Source organism: Sinocyclocheilus anshuiensis, unplaced genomic scaffold, assembly GCF_001515605.1.
Source record: "Sinocyclocheilus anshuiensis isolate Anshui unplaced genomic scaffold, SAMN03320099.WGS_v1.1 scaffold70, whole genome shotgun sequence".
Lineage (NCBI taxonomy): Eukaryota > Metazoa > Chordata > Actinopteri > Cypriniformes > Cyprinidae > Sinocyclocheilus > Sinocyclocheilus anshuiensis.
The window spans coordinates 3,277,663-3,297,558 of NW_015542377.1; the positions used below are offsets into that span (position 1 = coordinate 3,277,663).

General features: G+C 37.3%; 1 protein-coding gene across 1 annotated transcript in view; it reads left to right on the forward strand.

Annotated features, from left to right (window-relative positions):
- Window positions 1-4,685: 4,685 nt before the first annotated feature.
- The window catches only part of lrp8 (low density lipoprotein receptor-related protein 8, apolipoprotein e receptor), a 208,051-nt gene continuing 192,840 nt past the window's right edge, over window positions 4,686-19,896 (forward strand). Inside the window, exons 1-2 of the mRNA XM_016491453.1 lie at window positions 4,686-4,850; window positions 5,642-5,761. Of these exons, the coding sequence (XP_016346939.1) occupies window positions 4,784-4,850; window positions 5,642-5,761 (187 nt within the window). The 5' untranslated portion in view covers window positions 4,686-4,783. The remainder of the gene's footprint in view (window positions 4,851-5,641; window positions 5,762-19,896) is intronic.

Below are 19,896 nucleotides of genomic sequence, written 5' to 3' on the forward strand. Positions count from 1 at the left end.
ATTCTTTATATTTGTGCAGACCTGTCATTTGTAGTACTGTACCATTTTTTCTTTTTGAGCCAAACACATGTGACTAATTACTTTGGCTGATGGAACCAGAAGAACGTTCACAGTTACAAAACTTTCATTAGCAACTATCCTGATCTGTGACGTCAAAGGCAGCAAATGGGAGAAAAGTCCGTTTCAAGGTTTTAAGAGCGTCCAAAACCTGGTAAAACCACTACTGTAATTTAATGAAATATTACCAAATATTGCAGTTCCAACATCTGCCAGCAGGGGCTAATGGGGTCATGTGAACCAAACTTCCAGTTATTATTCCAGTCTCGATATAACTTCAAATCTATTTGAAACCTGTGGTAATCGACAGATGCTGTTGATTACCACAAAGCATCATCTTGACTCATTCCTGAGTTTGAAAAAACATCATATGCTAGCGTTCTCATATTGTTTCATACCTATTCAACTTTCTTTCTTCTATTGAAAACAACTGCAAATAATTATAAAGAACAGTACTCATTTTTCCATGCATTACAATGAATGGAGACTTTCAAACTTCAAAAAGCACTCAATGTGATGAAAACCTTAAAAGAATCATAAAAATGGTCCATGTGCTATTTTCCATATACTTCTGTAAGTAACAGTATTTTCAGGGAATAACAAATAACTAATACATTTCAGTCTGTTCATCACACAAGGTTTTAAAACATATGGACCACTTTTATGGTGCTATTATGTGTTCTTTAGTTCTTTAAAGTTTCTCCTGTTCTGTCCACAAAGAAGAAAGAAGGTCTTTTGGATTTGGAATAAGATGAAGATAAATAATTAAATAACATTTTTACACTTTAACTACATCCATTTACTTCTAACTTGGAATATTCCTTTAGGTTCTAATCTAAAGACTCATTATGATTCACTATGTTAGAAATAGCACATCTTCTCATGCTTGGGTAACAGAGAATTCATAGAAGCAAAAACGTGATTCGGGTCTGAGGAATAATAAGGGCGCTCACACTTTCCAGTCTGATTGGCAAAAGAGATGAATTGAAGCATATCTCCAAGGTTCCCCTTTCACATTCTCTTACCCAGTGAGGTGATTTGGATAAAATGCCTCATTACACTCTAATCGTTAGACTATTCAAACATCAGCGACTGGAATCAAACTTCCAAACCACAGCAAAATAGACAAGCTAAGCACTCCACGTTAACAATCATATGTTTCCTCAAATAATGAGTTCTAATAAAGTCGAACTGCATTTCAAAAGAGGGCAGGGAACTACTGTTCAGGCATGTTCCGTTGCTTCTCATATAAGTTACTGCAGTTTGCTAGTTCTCCACTGTCATATTGTTTGATGCACTGATATTTAAAATCTGTTTCTGGTGGGCTACCGGCCAGTTATCGACTAAACATCTCTCTCTTTTATTTATTTTTTTTGGGGTCAGCAGCTTGGTAGCGAGCAGTTCTGGCAGTTTAGGCGAGTTCTGCTACTTAAAAAAGAGAGAGAAAATGCTGATCAGCTGACCTCGGCTCTTATGTTCTGATTCCCTCACATGAGTTTTCAGTTTTGAATTTTTCTTCCTCTTTTCTAGAAATGATTCAAAGACCAGTCAAAATGTCATTGACACCAAAAAATGTAATTTTGATGTTGGCAAAGATAAAAAAAACAAAAACAAAAAAAAAACATTTAAAGCAAGACACTACAGATTAATAGGAAAGATACATCATACTTCCTGAGTTCATTAATCACTGCATTAAGATAATTGGTTTGAATGACAAGTTTTATGGTATGTTTAAATATACAAATATGGCATTTTCTAATTAAATATGCTGACTTGCATACATTTCCAGAACAGAAATTTGAACATTGGATAAAGCCAGGTTCAAAATTCTTGTTTCATTTTGTTGACATATTGGAGTTTTTGCCAGAGGCAATTTTGCATATCGCTATTATTATAACTTCATAAGTAAAAAAAAAAAAATACTGTCAACAACCAGAAAAAAATTAATTTTTTTTTTAGAAATAATATTTTATAAACCAGGTGAATGATAAGTGAACAAAGCCCTTTGTTAAAGTCATCAGAATATAAATAGGAATAAAAAAACGTTTGGTGCATGTACTGTAAGTGCAATGTGGAAATTTCTGGCTCAGTGCATGAAGAAAAACAAATGTCATTTTGAGAAAATAGCTTTTAAATATACAGTATGTATTTTAAGTGGAATCTACAGATGGAAATAGATAAAGTGCAATAACATAAACACATAAAGGTGTATTTTGGATGTTTTTTCTGCTATTCTGAAACAACACGTTATGAAACAAACTTTCCAGTTGTATTCCTATCTTCATTAGGTTTTTACAGAGGCGTTTATTCCTTATGTCATTTGCCTGATTTTATTCCTAACATGGTAATTTTTTTCCCTGGATGTTGACATAATTTTTTGGTATATTTGATTATATGTAATATTTTTGTAAGTCACCCAACAGTTTGCTTTGACATCCTTTGGGGATGTTGGATTGAAGTAAATACATAACCAAATATTGAAGATTGGTCCTTGGTTTAAAAACTTGATACCATGCATTTGGACCCTGCATTTACTCAAAACTTCTTGACAGGAAATAAACCGAACTGTGAAAGCATCCTGACTCCATGGAGATGTGATGATAATGATGACTGCTCAGACAACAGCGACAAGGAGAATTGCCACGAGTAATCTAAACCTCTTTTTAACAGGTCTTATTTAGCCATGCTGGTATCCTCTTTGTTCCTCTTTCAATTGAAATCAACTGTCACGAAAAACATCCAGTGTTGCCCAGAAATTCTGTTTAAGTATATCACTCACTAAGTTTTGAAACACAGGAGTAAACTTAAGCAGCTGTTTCTTTGGAAAGACTCCAACTGTCACGAGTTTTGGCTTTAGATTACAGTGCTTGTTTTGCTGTATAGTATGTATTAGTAATGGGCAATGCACTTAATGTTCATCTTTTGTGAAGCTGCTTGCAATCGCACATTATTATAATAATTGATAATAGTGATGTACTGTATAAAATGGACATTGCCATTTAGAGGGGTCATATGATGCGATTTCCAGTGTTACAAGCTCTTGGTGCATAAAGAAGATCTGTAAAGTCTCAAATCCAAAGAGATATTCTTTATAAAAGTTAAGAGTCAACCACGCCTACCTAAAACGGCTCGTTCTAACACACCCCCACATGTCTACGTCACGATGTGGGAAGATTTGGCCGCCTCTTTGCCCATTTTCGATTATCCGGGAGTGACTCGCGGTGATGCGCTGCCAAGATGGCGACGGCCGGCTCTGCCTACTTTAGGCTTCAAAAACGCTCTTTGGAAACCTACAGGTGACGTCACGGACACTACGTTCATGTTTTTATACAGTCTATGCAGGGCATCATCACAGTATGGTGAGGGGCGTAACATTTCCGTCACACGCTTGAGGTATTTGGCCAATCACAACGCACTAGATAGCTGGCCAATCAGAGCACACCTCGCTTTTCAGACCGTTGAGCTTTGTAAAAATCTGCATTTGCATATTCATACTTCACATTTCAGAAAACTTGTTTGCTATTCGTAATGGTGATATCTATATTTAATGTTTACCCTCAGTTTTCTTTTCCCTTATAAACATATTTCCTATGAAACAGGAAGTTTGGAAGAGACACTGGCCAATTGCTATTATGACTTCATGGGGTCAAGTAAAATTAAAGTTGTAATGTTGTGACTTAGTTCTAAACTGATATTATGTATGTGATAATGTGCAAGTAGGTAATAGAAAATATATAAATTAGGTTTGTGGGTTAAATTCTCCTTACAGTTGGTGATTATTTTTACAACAGAACATGAGCTACAGAGCTTCTTTATGGTTAACTTAGCATTTCATGTAGCAGAAATTGATGCTAGATCCACAGTGAAAGTAATCTCTCAGAAAGAACCGAAGCAGAAGTTGTTTCTAAGAGTCGATTCAATGCATGTGAGAAAAGAGGACAACTGACAGATGGTGATGCCTTCTCAACTGAGAAAAAACCATTCAGCTTCTTTTTCCCTCTTTCCATCTCTCTCCTTCTTTCATTCTCTTTTTTCACACTTAAGAAGGGGGAACAATTTATCATAGCACTGCAATGCCAACAGCTTCCTGTTTATAATGCCAGCCAGTTCCTGCATCTACCTTAAAGAAGACTCGAATCTAAAATAATGCAACATATGTAACATAAAACACCCCATGCACTTAATTAATAATTAAAAAGGAAGAAACATAACGTTTTAGATAATATAATAAATGTCATGGGTCTTGCAGGTACTTCAGAAATAAATGAATACGTTTAACTTAAGAAAAAAAAAACTAAATGTTTACAATTTATATAATTTCAACTTCATAAAAATGTAATTAAAAGTACATTTTTAATTAAAAATACGTTTTCATTTTACATTAGCATGAGCCCAAAACTTTTCACTTCCGTTTTTATAGATTTTCTATAGCATTTTACGATTATTTCTACTCCACCGTGTCCAAGAATCTGTTGATTTCTTCAGTTGAGTAGACTGATGACACGCAATGCTTTGTTCAATTTTTCAACTTTAACTCCGCCCATACGTACAAGTCATCGCACATGGCCCCGCCCACCTGCGTTGGCGTCATCAATTCAAACTGGTATTGAAAGCAGAGTGGAGCTTGTGGCGAGTCAGAGCGCATGCTGCACGGAGGAGGGAGGTATAGACTGTACTGCACGGTCTTTTTATATTTCGTATGAGCACAACGCCTTGATTTGTGAAGATGTGGACGGCTATAGGGAAACTGCTGCTTTTACATATGATACTCGTGGGGTTTCTGCTGGTAAACGGTAAGTGTCTGTTTTACGCTGTCGGTCCGCTGTTATGAATGTAAATGATGCAAAGGAAGCCGCGTGCATCTGCTTCCTTTGACGAGACATTAATAGAGCGCTAAGTTATATCACGAAAATCTCTTTAGGCAGCTTGTATTGTAATGAACTGCAATCTGATCAAGTACATGTTGTTCTTGCCCTGCCGTGTTCATTGCGGGGTTTACAAGAAGAAAGCGATTTTTAATGTAATTACAATAGTCTATTCTTCAAGGTCTACGATAGTAGTACACCACTGAAAGTAACACATATGCATTAGCGCAACTTTACTCCTACTGAATGTGTCTTGTTCATCATTCATTTAATTGTTTGTGCACACGTGTAATTTCTCATAGACAACAGTTATAGTTTACTGCAACCTGTCATTGCACACGTGCACATCGATTTTACTGTGATAGTATTGCCTAACAGATGTTAACAAAACTACACAGTGACTTGTAAAACTGTCAACAATTGCTTAGAATGTGCTCAAATGTTTTTAGAACGTCTTTACATGACACCTATTTTCAAACCTTTTTGAAGTTTTAAGTTTGTAAAGATTTCAACAGCTTTTATTGATGTACAATATGTGAATCTAAAATAAAATTATATGTAATATTGTGCTTTGTAAGTCATCCAACAGTTTGCTTTGACATCCTTTGGGGATGTTGGGTTAAAGATGTAACCACATATTGAAGATTAGTTTTTGGTTTAAAAGTTTGATCCTCCCAAAAGTTGGACCCTGCATTTACTCAAAAGGTCTTGTATGACAGGAAATAACCCGGACTGTGAAAGCGGTCAGTTTCAATGCAGGAATGGCAGGTGTATCCCGACTCCATGGAGATGTGATGATGATGATGACTGCTCGGACAACAGCGATGAGGAGAACTGCCGTGAGTAATCTGAACCTCTTTTTAACAGATGACTTATGTAGCCATGCTGGTATCCTCTTTGTTCCTCATTTGCCTGAAATCAGAAATTCTGTTTAAGTAGACCACTTGCTGGGTTTTGAAACGGGAATAATCTTAACACGCTGTTTTTTTGTAAAGCCTCCAACTGTCACGAGTTGTGGCTTTAGGTACCTTAACACTGGATGTTTTATAGGTTTTACTTCCCATTTTTATATATTATGAAGTTTCATGTATTGGACTATGCACTTAATGTGTATCTTTTGTGAAGCTGCTTGTAATAGCACATTATTATTGTAATTAAAGTCACATGTATAAAATGGATATTGCCATTTAAAGTGAGAGTGCGATCGTGCTCTGAGTTTGCATGGCATTTTAAGTGGGCATATTTTGAGCATATTATTAGACAGACATCCAGTTATTAGCTGTAAATGGAAGTAGGACTTTGCAGGAAGTTTGACAGTCAGGATTGATTTTTTTTCCAGGACCTGCTAATGAAAGACAAACATAAAAATCGTAATCAGCAAGTCAAAAGACTTAATTGAGATGTAGGCTACAGAAGAGGGGAGAAAGGCACAACTGGTACAAAATGTAATTATCCCGAAGTATTGGTCACAGTATTAATTGCAAGTGCAGTAATTATCATGGCTAGTTGATTAATATGGTAAATTGGAGGCACAGTGGAGAGAATGTTTTTTTTACTTTCAAAACTGATGGAATTAAAAGTCTTGAAGTTACATACGGTCATGCTATAAAGTAACAATCGCTCATATTGATCAATAGGAAACCACCTGATCCGACTTAAGTTATTTTAATTTGTTCCAGTTTGATTTGAGAGAAATAAAGAAATGATTATGCTCCGAATTTTCTGTGTTATTGGCAACTTTCATTCCCCCAGGTTCAGGTTTGTCGCATGCACCTGGTGTTTTATTGGAGTTGGTTATGCTCGTTTAAATGGACTCATGCTAAGGTGCCCAATTACACATGGTATCTCCAGCAGGCAGGGTATCTGTTGGGTTTCTCCCCAGGTAGAAGTGCTCTCTTGGGCTGTCAGTGGGCTGAATGCTCCTCTCTCTCCTCTGGATGTTTTCCCGCGGACTTGGACAGACATTGTCTTAGAATAATACCTTAAGGATTGTGGTTTGCACTCCCCTCCCAGACACAACCTACTCACAGAATTGGCAGGATTCCTCTTTAGTTGCCCATGGAGGCGGTAATAGCAACACTTCACGACACATATTGCTCCCTCTCCCTCTCTTTCTGTGTCCCTTTTTTCAGTACCAAATTCTAATCACAGAGCTTTGTGTCTGAAGATGAAGTGTGCTCTTTGGTAGAGACTGGCTTAGTGGCTATTTATGTGTGTTAGGATGGCCTTCAGTCTTAGATGAACGTCACATGGACGTGTATTATTATTACAACACAAATTGTTATACACTGTAAAGTGTGTTTAGCAGTTTAATTAAAAAAAGAAAGATTGTTTCATAATTTCCTTGTACACTACCATTCAAAAGTTTGTGTTTTAAATAACTTTGAAAGAAACCTCTTACGCTTATCAATGCTGCATTTATTTGATCAAAGAAACAATAAAACAGTATTATTGTGAAACATTATTACAATAAAAAAAGAACAGTTTTCTGTTTTAATTTATTTTAAAATGTAATTTATCCCTCCGATGGCAAAGCTGAATTTTCAGCAGCCATTTCTCCAGTCTTCAATGGCACACTTTCCTTCAGAAATCATTCTTTTGTAACATTATAAATGCTTTTGTTGTCACTTTTGATCAACTGAATGCATCTTTGCTGAATAAAAGTTTTTTTTTGTTGACCCCAAGCTTTTGAACGGTAGTGTATTCTGTTCAGTAGATGTTTTGTGGAGCAGAAATGTGCCAAAGATATGTAATTTTGCAGCTTGTAAGCTTAGAGAGAGAGAAAAAAAGATTTTGAATAACGTTGACTTGGGTGTTTTTTCTTGTTACTATTCCTTGTTGTATATATTATTTCACAGTGACTTTATTTTCTTTGAAGAAAGACATTATAACTGAAAAAAAAAACTGACAGAAGGGGACCGAGCGATTTTCTTTTTTCTTTTTGGCTCAGATGCGCGTATTATGTTGGAGTTGCCACTCTCAGACATCACAACAGATTTCATGGCTGTTTTTTAATAACCTGTGTTTCACATACCTTTACCACAAATATAATGAGGCGCCATCTCACTTGCACATACACAAATACACATAATCATTTATTTTTCTCTCAGTCTCTTAAAAAGAGGTCAAATAGGGCATGTCATACAAGGTCACAGGTCAGAGACATAATCAGGTATCTTGTCGAATCTGTTGAGATAATGAACCTAACCGCCTGTATCACATGCATGGGGTGTTTCAGAGACACGAGAGATGCCTGTAGGAATAATATCTCGTTTTTATATTAAATGACTGTGCAAAGCTGCTCTGTGTTAGAAGAGTTATGCATTATGTGCAGCTGTTAGACTGAGCTCTTGTATTACGTGTCTAAATGCACTCCTTTCTTATTCAAACCACACACACATAGTACACACACAGAGTGAAGCAGAGCCAAATGAATGAGCAAACACTGCTTCTAGTATAATCATTTCCTGGTACTGCTCTCCAGGTATTGCAGCACCATGCGAGGAGGATCTCATTTGTTTACTTTGAGGTAGGAAGTATTCCTCATGGGAATGTAAATGTGTGTGTGTGTGTGTGTGTGTGTGTGTGTGTGTGTGTGTTTTATTTATTTTTATTTTTTAATGTGCAGGTTTAAAGGGGTCATAGGATGCTACATGCACTTTTACAAGTTGTTTGAACTGAAATGTGTGTTGGCAGTGTGTGTACACTGGATTACATTGTTTCTGAAGGGAATGTGCCCCCGATCTACATAAATCAGAAGAGCTCATTAGCATTTAAAGGAAAATGCTACAAAAACAGCTTGATTTGAAAAGAGCTGTTTTTGACAGGGTAAAAAAGGTGTTTTTTACACTACCATTGAGAAATTTTAACCAAACTATGTTACAGACTTTCCATTAAGACCCTAAAGAATCATATCAACTTGTGGAAAATGGGCATCCTATGACCCCTTTTAATAAAAATGTATGATTAAAATATGAGACGACAGTGCCTGTTAACAGGAACAAAGGAGAGTTTAGTGAGAAATCAATATTTTTATGATGTGTACGTTCATGATGTCATACTGAGATGTTCTGACCTGTGCAATTGCAGTGCAGATATCCCTGTGCTCCACACTTCGCATCACTTTGATTTTCTCTTATTACACCCTTCTTTTATATATTTTTTGTGTTATGTACCTTTTCTGATGAATTGGTCTGTGAGTTGTTTCTGGGAAAAAGGACGCAAATACAGCAATTTTAGGATGTGTTTTCAAACAGGATCAGCAGGTTTTTACATCTTGCATTTCCTCATTAAATAAATAATTCAGACAAATATTTGGTCAGTGTTTACTCTCTCTCATGTCATTCCATGACTTTGTTTCATTCGAAAACAGACTGAGAAATTTTGTACTAGTCAGTCTTTTTCACGCAGTTACAATGAATGATTACTGAAGCTTTCAGGCTTCAAAACAGATGCGAAAGCATAATAAAAAGTGTCATAAAAGTCATAATAAAATATCATAAAGGTTTTTTGAAGCCATTTGATATCTTTAAAAGATAACCAGACAGTTTGTGTGATAATTCATTCATCACTGATGCTATCCTGTGGGCTGTTAACTGTTGCAAACTGGATCAGCTAAATTCCTGAATGAATCATTCAGACCGGTTTTGATATCTGGATCAACTGATTCATTCAAAAGATCAGAATGATTCATTCTCAAATTGGGGAGTGCTACTTTTCTCATGAACTCTTGAATGCACCAAGGAGAGCTAGTGCAGATGTTAAGATTTTAAGTGAATAATGATTTATAGTAAAATTTATTTGATCATTTTGTCATTTTGGACCTTGAGAGCCTAGTTCTCAGGATATTCTTCTTAAATTTGTCCCACAAACAAAAGAAAAAGCAAGTCATGAGTGTGAATAAATGAATTTTCATTCTTGGGTGACCTTCTCTAGTGATCAATGATACGATGCTCCTCCAAATCGCACTGGCAGAGAAATCTTGAGTGACTTTCCTTTGTTTGAAATTGTAAAGCATATGTTTTATACGAAGGTGAGTTGTAAGCATGTGTGGAAACCAGTTACTGCTGTGGTAATTATTGCTGGCTTTTGTTATTGCCCAAGGGCTTTGTTGTTCAGTTAATATGATCAGAAAACATGCATTAGTGCGTTTGAGAGACGGAGCGTGTGTTTGTGGTGGTGGGAGTGAAGTTATTGTGAAACAAAGACCCAGGTGACCATGAACTGTCCATGTGCATAATATAAATCCAATTAGTGTCTCTCCATGTTTGTGTGTGTGTGTGTGTGTGTGTGTGTGTGTCAGAGAGAGTGTGGATATGCCATATCAGTGGGTTTATTTCAGTTCAAGGCAAGAAGGTCCTGCTTGTGCAAAAACACAAAATCTTCAAAATACTAAAACAGACGCTGGTTTTTACCCGAGTAGCACTTATGTCCAATTGATGGTGTCTTGTTTGAATGTGCGAACATTCATTAGCATGAAGCTTTCAGTCTGTGTCCTCTCCAAACTGTCACGCTTTAAACACTCACGCATATATATACGCATTTCTCAAACTTTAGAGAGTATATGGGGACCTTTTTAACTAGCATTTCCTCTCTAATGCTGATATATTGTGAAAATGTATTCATTAAGGAAGTGTAATAGAGCCGAGGTGAGCGAGAGAGACAGAAACAAAGAGAGGCGACGTATGTGTTTTCGCCTGCATATTGTGGATATTGCCTGGATATTGTGGATAAGCTTTTTGGGTGAGTTTCATGAAATCTTGGGACTCTGTTTGTTCTCTGCGAGTGGGGGTGGGGAGTGTGACCGACACATAAGGAGAGACAGAAACCGAATAAAGGGAGAGGTGAACAAAGACACTGCCTCCAGCACACTCCGTAGCTGTTGGTGAAGGGCAGCTGAAGTGGTAATAACATGCTTTTTGTTTCATTTATCTATTTTTTTTCCACATTGTATTCTCGTGGTTGATATGTTCCAGGTGGTCTCTGCTCATCAAGGTGTGCAGTACAATCAGCCACAGGCCAGTGATTCGTTTGGCAGGCTGGTAGAAAAGAAGAGAGGATGTAGAAAGAGTATAGAATTGCTGCTTCTCACACATGGTTCTTATGTCAGGCTTTGGTTTTGTGTTTCCTACAGGATTTTGGTTTTGCAGTGGGTGGCACTGAATAGGGTGCTGCAGTGATGACGGATTTTTGTAGGCCAACCCACTAGTTAGCATCACCCTGGTTCGACGAAAAGCCCAATAGGGATTATTGCAGAAAATAAGCTTTGTGACCAACAAAAATGTATGATTCCTTCACGTTTTGTTCATCATGATAATTCTTACAAATGAACTCGCCTTTTATGAATTTTGAACATTTTCCTAGAAAATCTGAGTTAGAACAGTAAGCCTGCCTCCCAAACGTTAGTGATCAACCTTAGCAGCTGCTGCTGTCTGCCACTTTTCTCAGATAAGCTTTAGCTCTTTCTTAATGTAAGTGTATGTAGCTAACTGTGCGTTTAGATAATTTTAAACCCCATTTTATGGAAAAATGCATATTTGTTACAAATAAATCTTGAGATTAATGCTGTGGATCAAACTATTGTCAGCACACATTCTCAAATAAACATATAACATAATGTTGTATTTAAACATTAATTCAGGTCATTTTAGTGTTGATAGTAAATACAGAGTTCCCAGTACCTCTGTGAATGCATTGTAGAAACGTTGGGAACAGTTCTGTTCACTCATGTTATCTCTTGTAAGGCTTTTTTCTTTTCAGGCAATGTGATAAGCGTTTCCCTCAAATTTTGATTTGCAGTCTTTACAGTTTCAGTCGCATTACATCTGATAAAAATGCTTTGCAATGTCACTATTCATTCCAGCCCATATATTAATGATATCCTTTCCATTTTGCCTTTTTTTTATTAGCACCTTTGTCTGAAAATAAAATAGAAATCGGAGTCTGATCAAGCAACAGTTAACCAGGGAAAGTGGAGCTTAGTGTCTGCACTATAGTCTGCCCACTTCAGTCTGTTGACTTCAGTGTTCTTTTCAGACTGATTTGCTCAATTGAAACGATTCTTTTTAATGAATAATTTGAATCAATTGGCAATTTGTTTGTGAAGTGGACAGCATGTTGTGCTCCGTGTGTTTTAGCGAGTAGTGACAACACAACAGAAAGCATCCAGTCTTTAGTTTTTTCACATATAATTCACAAGCTCCTTTATATAGTGTGTGTATATTATGTATGCATTATTTGTCATGGTGCTACAAACTCCCAAAATCCCAGTTCCTATTTGATCGGTCCGTGTGCCTGACAGCATACATCTAAGACCATCTATTTCCTGCCAAGATTAGAATATTTCACCATGACTCGGCTTTATTTACATTTCTGTTATTCATGCTCTCGCTCGCTTGTCACTTTCCCAATTTTGGCCTGGAATGGAATCCAAAGAATATTTCAATACCTGTTATTCATGAATAAATCATTTGGCTAATACCCATTTGCGCAGTGACTGACATTCTCCCAATGTGTGTAAGCCGGTATCAGTGTTTGTGTGTGTGTGTGGTTTTGAGTCACACAGCTTCAAAGATTATTATTCTTCTGAGCTTGTCTACAACTTGGCCAGACATTTCTCAGTCTCATTTATTCACATGAGTCCTTACCTTTCTCCTCAGTGTTTCCTGTACTGTGTCAGCTGTGGAAATCGAGCTGAAAAGTGTCCTAAATCGCAGCAGTGAGTGATATGTGCTCTAAGTAGCTATGATACTCCGTTGAGATGAGGATGTTAAAAACTCAGTGTTTCCTGTACTGTGTCAGCTGTGGAAATCGAGCTGAAAAGTGTCCTAAATCACAGCAGTGCAGCAGTGAATGATATGTGCTCTAAGTAGCTATGATACTCCGTTGAGATGAGGATGTTAAAACGACTCCCACAGTTGTATTTACGACATGGAGAGTTGGTATATTTTATGGCACTCTCCTTGCTGAAGGATAGAAAAAGATGTTTGAAGATGTTTTTTTTTTTCTTCTTCACTTTTATGCTCCCTGACAGAGAAGGAGAGTCTCTCTTGACCTCAACTAATCTTTCAGTGGTGTTTTGGAACTTGTCTGCCTAAAAATAGATACAAATCTCACATACATGAGCAATGGCCGAGGCTTTCTACACTAGGTGAACACACACACACACACACACACACACACACACGTTGTGTTTCCATGTTATATGGGACAGATAGATCAACAGACGGACACACACAGATAGACAGACACATATACAGACACACATACATACAGACAGACAGACACACACACACACACACACACAGACAGACAGACGGACACAGTCAGATCCTTTTTTTTTATCTTTGCTTAGACTGTTTGCAATTAGGGATGCTACAGGGCCAATTCTGGCCAAGACTGATAAGCCAGTAATTATTTTCATGTTATGGCATGCTTAAAAAATTGAAATCAACCATTTTAAATGCTACAAGTGAATTTAGGCTTCACAACATTATTGAAGATGCAGGACAACCACCTAGCAGTGCATTACAATAGTCCAGTCTAGAGGTCATGAATGCATGAACTGGAATTGAACTGCTGGTTCGTCTGGTCAGAGGAGAACTGGCCCCCCGACTGAGCCTGGTTTCTCCCAAGGTTTTTTCTCCATTCTGTCACCGATGGAGTTTTGGTTCCTTGCCGCTGTCGCCTCTGGCTTGCTTAGTTGGGGACACTTCATTTCCAGCGATATCGTTGACTTGATTGCAAATGATTGCAAAGATACTATTTAAACTGAACTGAGCTGGATGTTGACATCACTGAATTCAATGATGAACTGTCTTTAACTGAAAAATTAGTGTTTACTTTTGTCATTTTGCATTATTGACACACTGTTTTCCTAATTAAAGCTGTTCAGTTGCTTTGACACAATCTGTATTGTTAAAAGCGCTATATAAATAAAGGTGACTTGACTTGACAACATTACAGTATAAATAATGTTAACTAATAATTTATATGTAAAAATAGGGTAATGTCGACTGATAACCAATATGGTACTCATATGGTGTACGACTATTTGTATTCTGTCAGTGGTTTGAGTTTTAGGAGGATGTTGCACATTTCACTAGTTGTGTGTAGATTTCTATGCCACTCGGTGAGATTTGTTTGTGTGTGTGTGTGTGTGCATGCATGTTTTATTCTGCCTTGTGTGGCACAGCGTGGAATCCTCTTTAATGGTGTTTCCCGATTGTCATTCAGTCGTAGGGGAGCAATTCAACTTTCTCACACACAGACCACCTGGTCAGTAGGGTTGTGACGGTGAGGAAATTTTCCCACCGGTTAATCGACGTGTGACAACACCGGTAATCACCGTGGGGGCGGGGGCGTTCCCTCTTTTCCTCACTTTCCTTCGCTTTTAAAAAGCTTGTAAAAGCGGTGTGCGCATTTTACTTTTACTTTGAAATAGCGGCAATTCGGCGTAAAGCAATTGTTCATTTTTAGTTCATTTGAATTTTCCCTCTTTTCCTCGCTTTCCGTCGCTTTTAAATAGCTTGAAAGCGCCATGAGCATTTTACTTTTACTTTTGAATTAGCGGCAGTTAGGGGTCAATTGCTTGAATGCAACAACAAAATACAACATCAAACTCACTTTAGCGTATATATAAAACAGAACTTTTATTAACATGTAGAAGAACCTAGCTGGATGGAGAAATCATACTGTCATATTGCCAAACAGGCGCTTTTGCATCTAGTTTAGAGACGAAATCATCCGCGATCGGCTTGTCTGTCTCACCTCACTCTTCTTGTCAGTCAGCTCGACTCACTCTCCTCACTGGAGAAATTAAATCTGATCTGTGATGCGACTGTCGTTCGGCACGCTGCATTGAGCAGCCGCGTTCAGTTTTTAATTGTAGTGTCTGTTCTTTTACTGAACTAAATGATTTTTATTTCTATAAAAAATCAAAACGACGGTGGGGGTCGGTGCCGCAGTGGTCAAGTGACGTAACCGGTGTGAATCAATTCACTTATTGAAACAAACTCATTCACAAAACGGTCTAAGGGAAACTTAAAGGCAAATATCAAATACATGAAAAACTTTGCAGTATTCACAGTGTTGGTTAATTTTATATAACTAACAATATTATAATAATTCTGTCATGAATATTTGCTATATCGCCCAGCCCCAATGTATAGCCAATCAGCTTTTGAGGACGAGAAGGCCCTCAAAAGACTGTTCAAAGTCTTTTTCCCCTTTTTTTTCTCCTCCTGTATCTTTCTCACTTTGCCCATCTTCCCATTTTCAAAGCCCTCAGTAGTTCCTCAATGTCTCTTTATCTTCTTGACTTGCCAGCACTTCCAGGAGTCTGTGCTCAATGCTTCCTGTGTTTCTCTCTCCCTCTCTCACTCTTCTTGCCGGCATGGTCTGTGGAACCCATCACCTCCTTTCCGCTTTTTCTTTATTTTCATGCCCATGTAAGCGTTTCTTCTGTTTGCAAGCACCCTGACACTTCCCAAATAGGCCTGTCTCCATGCAAGATTAGTGTGAGGCCCCAAGTCTCCGGCAGAGGGCACACCAGTAATAATGCTATTCAGAGTGTGTGGGGTTTTTTTTTTTTTTTTGCGTGTTTGCATGCTTAATACTGTTTATACTGTGTTATGTTTTCTGTTTAGTTTTGAATAATGCACCCACACAGAGCTGGTTATTTTTTTATGGTGGAATATGCTTTCAAAACCGAAGTGAAAGACTTACATAGTTGTTGATCTGGTTAAACTGCAAAGTTCTTTTCTTAAGATTCTTAAGCTAAGCATGCTGCTACAGTTTGACTAGGAACAGATTTTACTCAATGATTTCAAACCGCATAAGTAGAGCTGAGCGATATATTGAATGTTCATATTAAATTTTGGATGATTTTATTCACAATAATAAAAAAAAAAACCTAAGCAACAGTGAATATTGCAGTGATTTTAATGCACTTTTTATTTGGCCATTTAGTTTTCTGAAAACTCAATTTTCCTGTAGACTTCTGTAGACTGTAGACTCTCAACCTGTAGACTTTCAACTAAATCAACTTTTCAACTTCTGTGTCAGTGTGAAATTTTTAACTTGTTAAAATGTATTAGTATAATTGTGTGAAATGTATAAGTGTGTGTTTTAAATATAACCATAATGTAATATAACAATAAACATTTCTGTTTTTTAATATATTGGTGCATATTAATGATGGTTCCTCTGATCACGTCAGGATATGTTAAATATTGTCCAAAAACTGAAAACAATATTAAATAAAAGATGATAATAGTATAATATTTTTATTTTGCGATTTTCCCCCAATCCCCATTCAGTATGGAAAAGAGCAGCTCAGACATTCTGCAAAATAACACATACAGGATTGGAACAACATGATGGTAAAAGATGACAGAATTTGCATGTCCAGTCTAGTGAGCTTTTAGAGCAGAGCCCAGGTGGTGCTTAGCTACTTTAATGAGTGCAGAGCAGGTCTGTCCACTCCAGCCGGACCTCTCAGCATGACTGCAGAACAAACTTCACAGCTACAGCTAGTCAGTAATGTAGGCTGCACTGCTTCAGTAATTAGATTACAGCCTGTCTGATGTTTGTGAGAGCACACTGATCTGGCTGCCAGGTGGGTAAATTTAGAGAACAGACTAGGCCTGTCAATTGATTAAACCTTTTTTAAGGAATTAATTACATGAGATGCCTGTTAATTCATCAAATTAATTTCAATGAATCAGTACGTCTTGTTGTTTTTCAGTCTCGTACCATGTTTTTTAAGATGCTGCATCAAAAAAAAAAAAAACAAATCCTAACAGACTAAAGGATGATCCTTTTTCCAACTCCGTGATTGTGTTTTTTTTTTTTTTTCTGACATGTTGGTGTTGTATCTTTCACTTGGATGTTATAAGTTGCACTGAGAAAATACAGCTGGATAAAACAGAAACTGTGTCCATCTTCATTTCAGGCTGCAAAGCAACATAATGCGATTATTGACATTATGTGATTATTTTAAAGAGGGGTGATTCTTTTCTATACCCCCCCACCCCTCTCTCTCTCTCTGTATGTATGTATGTGTGTGTGTGTGTGTGTGTGTGTGTGTGTGTGTGTGTGTGTGTATTTCTGTAATTATTTGTTAAATGGACAGCCCTAATATTAACAAATAAAAGCAGGCGGTGATATTAAGTGTTTGTCTTTTCCTCCATGTAGCATATGCTGCATACCGGAGCATATAAACTAATCTTAGAGCGCTTATTTCAGAGCCTGAAGTGATGTGAATGTTAACAGAGATGGTTACATGCTAAGGTCTTGACTAATTGTCATTTTATTCACCATTTAAATTTTTGTTCTTCCGTTTGGCAGAGATATGGACTTAGCAAACGAGCAAGAGATTCTGCTGTAATTTAACATTATCTCCATTACCCTGATGAATTATTTTAACTTTTACTTCCTCTGGCACTCATAAATATTAAAGGGGTCCTATTATGCTTTTTCACTTTTTCAACTTTAGTTGGTCTGTAATGTTGCTGTTTGAGCATAAAAAAGATCTGCAAAGTTACAAAGTTCAAAGTCCAATTCAAAAGGAGATATTTTATTTAACAGAAATCACTTTTCAAAAACTACAATGAACGAATCGTTTAGACTACAACGCATATTTTCCGGGATTTGTGATATCACTAATACAACAAATGGGATGAGACCTGGTTGAGCTGCACTAGAGAAGGCAACGAGTGTTATCACTATGTCGGAGACACGCTAGCTTTCCCAAGGCAGACGAACTTAGAGTGATTACAATCATCCGGGTTTAAATCGCACTCAAATTGATTTGATTTTGACGCAATATTTACACTGAAGCTCACAGGCGGCTATGGTAAGGGGCATGACATTTCCCGACCAGGCGCCGAGTGGTGCCAATCACAACACACACTGGCCCAGTTAACCAATCACAGCACATTTCGTATTTCAGAAGGCGGGCCTTCATTTGATACAGGAACTATTCGAGCCGTTCATGCCAGACTGGGGAGAGAGATGTTGTAATAATCTAAAATATGTGAAAAATAATTTGTTTTTCGAACAACTTAGTATGAGAGCCTGTTCTAGTACACCCCCAAAACAAAATCAAGACTTTGTAAAAGAGAATAATAGGACCCCTTTAACCATTGCACAATATCTTCCTGTCAGATACTGAAATGTCTAAGAATTCATTTTGTAAGGACCTGTGTTTCTGTTCTTTCTTGATTTGTAAGTTGCTAGTAACTTTCTCCTAGAACTTGTTTTGCCCTTTTGACAGTTCTACTCACCTGCTATATATCATTCCCACAAATATCTCAGCGGCTTACTTTGTAGTTTCAGAAATGGGAGGGAGAAAAAGAAAAGAGCTTGAAGCTTAGGGCATGAAAAGAGGGTAAGGATGGTGTTTGGAAAGCAAATGGAATGGACAGAGGCAAGGCCTTCATCTCTCTGCAGAAATGTGCCAAACGTCTGCTCGGACTTCTTTGCAAAGTAACACTTAATTTCAGAAAATGAGCTTAACTACCCTTCTAAAATATTCTCTTTCATCTGTCCAGCAGAGGAGACTATAATAGTGAGTTTATCATCCAGATTGATTCACTTCGTTCCCCAGTGAATTTAGCACTGGTTTGGAGGGTGATGAAGCAAATGACAGGTGAAACTGGCTGCAAATTGGCGCAAACGAGGTAAATACAGGACAGGTGAAGCCTGAATCTTGATTCGGTGTCATGGACTTTCAATTTGTATGTGTAATTGGGAAGTTAGTGGATGAAAGCCCATTTATACAGAGGAGTGGAAAATAATGGGTAATTGTGGGAAGTGAGATTTAAATGAGAAATAAAGTCACACTGTGAGATCTAAGTCACAGTTATGAGAAATAAAATCGCAGTTGCAAGATAGAAAGTTACATTATGATATACAAAGTAGCAGATAAAAAGTTGCAGTTGTGGGTTATAAAGTCACATCATAAGATGTAGTCATGTTATGAGATATGAAGTAATTATTACAAGAAAAATGGTAACAGTTATGCACGATATGAAGTTGCATCGCAAGGTATAAAGTTACATTATAACAGCAATCATAACGCAGCAGTTACAACAAACAAAGTTGCAGTTGCACAGTATGAAGCATTATTGTGAGAGTAGCAATTGCAAAAAGCAAAGTTGCAATTGTGAGATAAAATTACCTTTTACTATTAGTTGAAAACTAGATTCCAAAGGATTGCTGAATAACTCAACACATATGCCTGTAGATGCTTTAACCAGATGTTTCACTCAGATTTGTTGTTGTATTGACCAGACCTACTGCTCAATACTGTCGTTGTAGTCATGGATCAGTGGCTTCTGCATCATAAAGAGATGTAGCGGACCCAAAGCAATGCCTGATGGGTAATCCTTTCTCCTGCAAAACAGGACCAGAGATATCAAGAGACAAAATTGCCTAATTTAATTAAATTAATGCAGGGGCTTACAAACCACTTATTGAATTACTAACCGGAGAAGCCATACTCAGGATGGCGGCTCTGCTGTCTCTACCGTCAATGCTTTTCTAATGAGATTGATCCTTTTTACTATCTTCACCCAGATGGTAAACACTGAGACGGCTGAATGTGTGTTTATGTGAACGTAAGCATTTATTTTCATGCGTCAAAGCAAATAGGATGTCAGTGAAACACTGGAATGAGTGATGGTTATAAAGATGGCAAATGATGATCTAGTTCGCAAGTGCCACTGCTAATCAGCTGACGTTCCACATTCAAATCATTAAATTGTTGCAGAAGGTACATTCTTGGACATTGGAACAGAATGTTTTGGTCAAAAAGGTCAAAAGAACTGTCAGATCACATGATTGCTTTTTGTAAAAAAAAAGAGTGAGAGAGAGAGGAAGGCTAAGCAACCCTCTACGCACACCTTGGCAATATAATCGCCATTGGCTAGTAAATTTTTTTTGTTTACTCGCCAGACTGATATACTATTTT